The sequence below is a fragment of the Haliaeetus leucocephalus genome, unplaced genomic scaffold (assembly GCF_000737465.1).
Source record: "Haliaeetus leucocephalus isolate CR32 unplaced genomic scaffold, Haliaeetus_leucocephalus-4.0 Scaffold273, whole genome shotgun sequence".
Classification (NCBI taxonomy): domain Eukaryota; kingdom Metazoa; phylum Chordata; class Aves; order Accipitriformes; family Accipitridae; genus Haliaeetus; species Haliaeetus leucocephalus.
This window is the reverse complement of record NW_010972709.1, coordinates 718449-726389: the sequence shown is the minus strand read 5'-3', so window position 1 is coordinate 726389 and position 7941 is coordinate 718449. Positions and strand designations below refer to the sequence as shown.

Below are 7941 nucleotides of genomic sequence, written 5' to 3'. Positions count from 1 at the left end.
AGAGATGCTGCGGGGCAGTTAAAACTGGGCCACTTAGCCGGTTGTTTTAATTAGCAAGCACATGTTGGCTTCAGTGCCTGCCACTTTTGAGGGATGATGCTTATACACCCTGCTGCTTCCTTTGGTATTTCAAACCAAACAGCTTCTCACTGCCTTGTCCTTAAAAACCCACTGGTCAAAGGCTGACACTCACTAAGCAGCAGAAGTCTAAGACCTGGTTTGTGAATTTGGGCCCAAGACACTTTCCCATTTGGAGGCAGAACAGAATGGCACTGTGTATTTGTTAGCACCTCAGAACCCACGCTGATGAGTAGGATCATGCAGATTCACTTCTATGAGAAGAGAATCAGCTCTGAAATAATAATAATGTGTTTGTTTCTTAAACTAAGGTCTAATGAATATTCAGTGAACCATGCTGTTTTCAAAGAGATACAATTATATTCCAGAAAAAGCTGAGAGAAGACTTTCTAGCAAAACCCTTTTATGTTTATTTAAAAATTCTGCAAATTCATGTCGTGACTTCTCTGTAAGAGTTGATCAGCTTTTCCTTCAAAATTTGTCACTGGATAGAGCCTTTCACAATGAATTCTTTTACTAATATGATTACCTATATTAAAAGGGCTGACTCTCACATCTCGTAAGAGTTTACTTACAAGTTACAGGTACTTGTTTGAATTTAGCAGACCAGGCTGGAATATGACACAGTGCAGCCACAGTTAGCTGCAGGCTGATAAAAACAAGGAACTCTTGTAAGATGCACTTAAGGAACTTACTGGCCATTTAAATCAGTACAACCACATCTCTCTTCTAGTGAGCAAAGGGAAGGACATCCGCAGATGTTTGGATTACAAAGATGCACCTTAAGTTTTAACAGGCTAGAGATAACCCTCAGCTGGCAGCCAGTCCTTACCATGCAGCACCTTAGGCCTGGGGACAGGGAAAACCTCTCTAACCTAGACCCAGACATCTCCAGTACAAGGGCAAGGCTGCATTCCCTCGGCCTCAGATACAACAGATTAAGCATCACTCGTGCATGTTAAACACCATTCTGCATTCCACAGTTCAGTGCCATATTCCATCACACAGGCACGGTGCAGGTTCTTACTTGCCCTTTCCAAGCATTTTGCAAATAGGGAAGTTATCAATATTTGGAAAGAATTGATCACAATCTTCTCCTGTTCTCCGAGTTCTTCCTCCCCTTTGGCAGTACTCCTACCATTCTCCAGCAGTTACTGGAGCTTTATTTTCCAGGCACTACCAGTTTTTGCAACTCCTAAATTCAACTGAGCTAGTAGGAATAACCTGCTCCGCAGACATAAATTTCCCAGGCTGGGCTGCATGAGAGGACATGATCAAAGCCAGAGGACAGACCTGCAGCACTGCAAGGGTGGGCCAAGCCTGAGGGCAAGTGAAAATAAAAGATTACACAGTACCTGGGTTTGGCAAATCCATACACAGCTTCCATCCCTTTTGCCTACAAACTTGCACAGATCTATGAGGGGTAGGTTGTTGCCAAAACAGAAATATATGTATTTTATTAATATTTCATATACATATTCTAATACACATATATGTCCCTGTTTCTACCCTATCTCCACCTGACCAAACTTCCTTGTTTCTTCCTGAGGAAAATGTGCTGCTTCTGTCCACCAGCAGCAGGGATACCTCAATGACAAGCTGCAGAGCGGGAGAGGCTGGTACGACAGAGCGGAACTCCCTTCAAGGTCTGAGAGCCGGCAGAGGTTACCTGAAAGAAACAGCACAACAGTCCTCAGGAACAGAAAGGCTGATGAGGATCCATTCTAATTTTAGGCTCTCCTGGCAGCAGCTGCTCTAGAGAACAGCACTGTGCAAGGAAAAGAGCCCAAGGAAACAAGGAAACAAGCACTGCAGACAGATCACCTTCACCAACACATAGTCCCCTGGCTGGGCTCTGACCAGAGCCTTGCAGCCCACAGCATCCTCTATCTCGGCATCAGGGAAGATCACCTTGATGTTGCCGTCATTCCTCCCACACAACTCCGAGGCAGAGCGCTTGCTGGGCTGAAAGGAGGACAGGGAACATTACCTGCATGGCAATAGCTGATTCACTGCTGGGCTTTATTGCCTCAGGAATTAATTGAGCACTATTGCCAGTATTAAATCCACATTCCACACTGTTAAGCATGCCATGTAACAAAGTCCTAGGGCCAGAGCTGCTGTGTTGACACCCACACACTGAAGGCAATGTTTCAAAGCCTGCACTAATTCAGTGCTTGCCCAGAGACATGTCTGGTATATTCCATCCCTCTGTGCTCAGCTCAGTGCTCTGGAAAAATCAGGCTGTCTGCTTAATTGTGAAGACACGGTCTTGGAGTCCTAGGATTGTATGAGGAAAGTGAGAAGGGAAGGCAGAGGTGACGATTGCCATGTACAGCCTAAGAGCCTCTCGGCCGGCAAGAGGCGAGAAGTACAACTTTGTTCCAGGCACACTCACCCCCTCTACCAGCACCAGCTGAGACTGGCCCACCATCGCCTCATTTGCTCTTGCAGCCTCTTCTCGAAAGACAGTAATGAGCTCCTCCAGCCGCCTCTTTTTTATGTCTGCAGGCACATCGTCTTGCAGCCGGTGATATGCCCGGGTTTTCTGTAAACAGACAAAGAAAGTGTGGCCCCTGAATAACCAGACAGTCTGAGATCAGAACCTTGTCTGACCCCAGCCAGCTTGGCTGCTTTTCAAGCAACAGCTTTCCACACATTACAGTTTGTATTTACAACCTCAAGGAACATTTTCAGGTGCTAAGCACCAGCAACATCTTTGATTTCATCACATTCTTCCTGCATCACCTTTTTGGTAGTAGGTTTGATGTAGGGCGCTGAGTATCGGTGGCTGTGTGAAGCAGAAGTGCTGCATCTCCCACGTGAGATGCATCTGTTGCCTGTCTGTCCACAAAGACAGGCAATGGATTCTACTACTTCTAGTCCCATGTGCTAAAATGTGATCCATACCCCTTTGCTTCCTTATGTTTCCCAACCTTCTGTCCCCTTCCCTGTCAGCATCTTACACTATGGGGAGCATTCTAAGGGAGACTTGTCAACTGTCCACTCTTCTCATGGAAATACCTTCTGAAAATTCACCAGTTCTCACCAGACTCGATTGACAGAGACTCTCTACATCAGCACAATTTCTCATCAACAAAGAAAAATGGACCTGCAGCCAGGTCTCTGCAGACATGGCTGCTTCATTGCAATCACTCTGGAACATCTGCAGAACCAGGTCACCCAATCAGTAATCAAGCTTTACACTCACAAAAGGGAGCTGGAAGCCTTTCAGGCATAAAGGCAGCACTTGCAGCAACACATACCCTTGAAGGGCTGCGTGCCAGCAAAAAAAAATCTACCAATATAATGAGTCTTTAGGTGTCATTTTCAATAGATTTTTTTTTCTAGTGTCTTACTGTGAGGAACAGCATTCAGGAGTTAGGTGAGATGTCCAGAGGTAACAGTCTTCTCCATCAGGTCCTGCACTCACCTGTCTCATGCTGTAGGCAAACAGGAAGCCTACATTGTAGCGAACTTCCCGCAGCAAGGACAGGGTCTGCTGGTGGTCTTCTTCTGTCTCTCCACAGAAGCCGGCAATGAAATCACTGCTTAACCTCACTCCTGTAACAGAGACACTGCTTTACACTTCCCTCAAGGAAGAGAGGAACACTTCACTCAAGAATGCTGAGCTCAGACCAAGCTAATGGGAGGCCCTACCTGGAATGGACTCACGCACATGGTGTACAAGCTCTAAATATGCTTCTCTTGTGTATCTGCGATGAACAACACGTGGATTTGCTAATCAGAAAACCACATTGGTGAGGAGAAATCAGCACCCTAAATCAGAGGGCAAGGCACAGGACTCCACATGGTGATCACTCACCCTCGTCGCATGGCCTCCAGGACTCGTGTGCTTCCACTCTGGGCTGGGAGGTGAAGCTGTTTGCAGATGTTGTGTCGCTCCTGGATAAGCTGCAGGACCTGTGATGGGCAATCAGGAGACAACGTCATAGACAGCTTAACTCTACCAGGATGCCAAGGGGAAGAGTATTCCCCAGGTAAAAGCCAGCAAATTGCAAATCTGCTGGCTTTAGCATAACCATTTCCCCTCTCAGGAGCTGCTGTTCCTTCTGCAATTCCATGTTCCCTTTGGGAAGGAAGCACAGCCCACATCTAGCAGTTCAGAGCTGCCTGCCTGCCTGCAAGCAGAGGTCCAGGTGTTTACTTTACACTTGCCTCATCAGGAAAATCCTTGGGGTGTGGCGAGGTGAAACGGATCCTCATTTCTGGATCAATTCTAGAAACCTGGTCTAGAAGATGTGCAAAGCGCAAGCCTCCTGGTTTAGCTTTGTAGACTGTGCTAAAGCCACGACTGAGGACTGGGGCAGCCGCTGATTGAAACTGTACCTCAGACATGTCTCGAAAGCTGTTGACGTTCTGACCCAAAAGGGTCACTTCTTTCACTCCCTATGAAGATAAACAGAGGGGAAAAAAATATAACCCTGTCAGGATGGCTAAGCTGCAAGGGCAGCCATGGTTTTACTTTTACTTCAAGGAGGAGTCTCCAAGGGAGGCCCTCCCTTCCTGTCTGTCTCAGAGTATTACAAGGGGAATCAAAAAGCCACTGGTGGAACCCTATGGTAACCTCATCTCCACAGATAAAGGCGATGTCATTGGTCAAAGGTATCAGTGAAAACACTTTCACTGAGAACCATCCTTCCTCCCATGGGTGGGGACAAGTGGGAGGCTCTGCTTCACCTGATCCGAGAGCATCCGCACTTCCTGCAGGATGGACGCGATGGGGCGGCTCCTTTCACGGCCACGGGTGAAGGGCACAATGCAATAGCTACACATGTTGTCACAGCCCCGCATGATAGATCTGCCAAGAGGTAAAGTACAGGTCATACTACGATCACTCTGGAAGAATCATCCATGTTGCATCCTGCCCTGCTTTGACCTGGCCCAGCACTGCTGCCAACAGCCAATTCCCTTGGCCTGCAGCACACACAGCACCAGCTCTGAACACAGCTCTGCAGCTTCCCCTTATGCACCATTCCAGCCAGAGCTGGCTTCTGCTTGCCCCTAGCAAATAGCTCCTAATTTTTCATGCACATTTCCAAGAAACTTGGAAAGCAACTAATGAGGCACAGACTTGCACTGCAATCTGGCAGTGATGAAAGACCCTTCTGCATCCTATTCCTACAGAGGCTGATACTGTCCTTCTGTACTTTATGGCCACACTGAGCAGAGTCTGATTTCATGTTTGGGAATCTTATTATCAAAAATAAACAAATGGAAACAAAACCAACAGAAGTTACAATGCATGGAGGATTAGCAGAATTAAATAGGAGAACCTGGGGCAGGACATAGCAGAAGGCAGGGGATGAGAGGCACAGACTTTAGAAAGGCACAGATGTTAGTGGGACAGAAATCACTCGGTGCAGCATCAGGCTTAGACAATCAATGTTCTCAAAGGAGAATAAGAGAAGCCCGCAGACAGCCAGAGCATGGGGCAGTCCCTCCAGGGCTCAGTCAGACAGTGAAGAAGCAGCAAACACACAGTCTGGTAGACTCATGCCTCTGGGCTGCTGGGAGTGAGTGCAACCAGGCATTGGATCTCTTGGGTAGCTGCTGTCACTGACATGTCTGTTCCGCACAGCAGTATTTCCAAACCAGGAGCACAGAAACATGCACAAGAAAAAAAGGTACTTACACAAATGCTGTTGTGCCACCTGCACTAGTCTGGACAGGCAGAATATCTGCGTAAGTCTCATCTAGCGACAGCAAGACATTAGCAGCTTGCTGGCCAGACTCTGCCACGGCCAGCAGCCGGGGAAGGTCACGATATGCATCAGGGCCTGCCACAATATCGACTAGCTTCTCCCTGTGCAGAATCTCCTCCTTAAGCCTCTCAGCCATGCAACCTGCCACCAAAGGAGAAGGGTCCTTGTGAGGAAGTGCCCACCCTCTGTTACACCTCCGCACCCCTTCACTAGCCGCTTTCACCCTGCAGGAAAGGCTCAGTGCCGCCAGAGGGGAAGAGAAAACGATGGGATGTGGCACAACAGTGTGTGCTACCATGGCTGCACATCCCGCCAGGTACCTAGAATCCCAATGCGGAGAGGTAAGCGAGCCTGCTGCCGCCGGGCTTTCAGCGCCTTGAGGTGCTGCAGGCGATTCCAGATAGCCTGCTCTGCCTTCTCCCTGGGAAGCCAGGAAAACAGTGGTTATTCCGGTTGTTGCGCTTTTAACGGTCCTCCAACCTGAAGCAGCCCAAGTGCTCTGAGAGGAAAATTCAACTAAAGACGAGGAATCATCAACCTGATGGATCTAGCTGAAAACACATGTAAGTGTCGTTCAGGGTGTGTGGATTATGTCTTGATTCCATCTTATCTACTATCATTTCACTCGCTTGGGAGCATCTGCGCTGTAGAAACAACTCAGGGACTAAGCTCTTGCAGAGCTTAGCTTGCAATATGAGCTGCCTTGCAAGTAACAATGAGCATTCTATATCTTCTGCATTCAGAAAAAACAAGCAAAGTTCCCTATATATTTATATCCTAAATTGCCCCTAAACGTATTTCCCAAATTTTTGAAGTACAGACCCTGTACTAGAGAGACAGTCACTTCAAGACAGAAGAACATTAAAAAAATTAAATCATTAAAGCACAAATCTGTGCAGGTCTCTAACTGCCCATGGCATACACACAGAGCTTACGCTACCAAAGAACTTCCCCTCACCATATAGAAAAGCAATTCATAGCACAATTAATGTTATACATTGTAGCATCAGCTAGCTCTACCCTCAACTAAACAGGCAGTTTCACATCTGTATGCTCTTTTCCTCACACAACACATTTATTGCCTTGGTTTTCAAATGGTAATTCCTTAAAAACTGTCCAAAACCAGCAGTGACACAAGTTTCCTTACCTCACAGAACAGGTGACAAGGAGAATCACATCTGCCTAAATTGAAAACAACAAAAAAGGAAGAAGAATTTGTAAAAGCCAAACAGTAAGTACTCATGCCCTGCACGGGTAACCTGAAGAGGCAGACTGTAAAACTCACTTAACTCAGTGAAAACGATCTGCCCAAGTATGTGGTGGGTTTCAATAAACAAAGGTGCAAGAAACTAACAGAAGACAAGCAGAGTCTTCCACTAAATGGTAGTGGTGAACTCAGACAAAGCTGAGTCCTGCTGTGTCCAATCCCTCTCCAGCTGAGAGAACCCAGCCGTTTAAAGAAAAAAGACAACCCACAGCTTTCTAGCACACATGTTAAGTAGTCTCCTTTACCTCACCGAACTTAGACTGCAAAAAATCACAACATCCTGCAGGATTGCACTCCAGACAAAAGCTGAGACTCGCAGGCACAAGAGTGGTGACGCCCTTGCAGGCCTGCGCTACAGGAGAGCTGCCAAGGTGCCTTACCTCATCCAACTCCTTTGTCCTCGCATAGCCATTCTTCTGCAGGATGGCCCAGGCGATCTCAGTGTCATTGACGTTCATCTGGCAGCCATACGTCTCCAGGTACACTGCAACAAAGGTGGTGTGACGCAGAAACCTGCCTCAGCTCTCATCTACGACCTGCTTCTATGACCTTTTCTGTAGGAAGGAACCTCCAGTCCCACCACTGGAGAGAGTCAGGCAAGCAGCACGAAAGCTACCTTCGCTTGCCGAAAAGATAAACCAAAAATAAAGACGGACTCTGAGAAAGCTGAGTACCTCAGAGCACATCACTCTAACACGACAGGTCTGGGCTGTGGCTTGCAGAGAAGCAGAAGCAGAAGCTGTGTTATTACTGAGATATACCATTTAGTGAACCGAAACCCCTCTCCCCAGGGCATCCCAGCCTGATAACTCTGCCATGGCCGCAGGCAACAGCCCAGCACATGGACTGCGGAGAGGTGCCAGAGCAACA

General features: G+C 47.4%; 1 protein-coding gene across 2 annotated transcripts; it reads right to left on the bottom strand.

The window, feature by feature from the left end:
- Window positions 1-1546: 1546 nt before the first annotated feature.
- On the bottom strand, window positions 1547-7934 carry CDK5RAP1 (CDK5 regulatory subunit associated protein 1). Of its 2 annotated transcripts, XM_010569374.1 has the most exons (12): window positions 7452-7934; window positions 6952-6986; window positions 6125-6225; window positions 5735-5945; window positions 4780-4900; window positions 4258-4488; window positions 3905-4002; window positions 3739-3794; window positions 3512-3642; window positions 2477-2626; window positions 1903-2043; window positions 1547-1747 (listed from the first exon to the last, which is right to left on the bottom strand). In XM_010569374.1, the coding sequence occupies exons 1-12, from the start codon at window positions 7527-7529 to the stop codon at window positions 1667-1669; spliced, it is 1434 nt and encodes a 477-aa protein (XP_010567676.1). In that variant the 5' UTR covers window positions 7530-7934; the 3' UTR covers window positions 1547-1666. The 2 variants fall into 2 exon arrangements, with proteins under 2 accessions (XP_010567676.1, XP_010567677.1); XM_010569375.1 differs by lacking the exon at window positions 2477-2626.
- Between the last annotated feature and the right edge of the window lie 7 nt (window positions 7935-7941).

Coding starts and splice junctions, on each gene's coding strand:
- CDK5RAP1 (XM_010569374.1), bottom strand. CDS start 7,529: ATGAACGTCAATGACACTGAGATCGCCTGGGCCATCCTGCAGAAGAAT. Junction 4,901..5,734: donor GGTGGCACAACAGCATTTGT/GTAAGTACCTTT, acceptor ACCTCTTGGCAG/ATCTATCATGCGGGGCTGTG. Junction 3,643..3,738: donor TGTGCGTGAGTCCATTCCAG/GTAGGGCCTCCC, acceptor TCTCTGTTACAG/GAGTGAGGTTAAGCAGTGAT.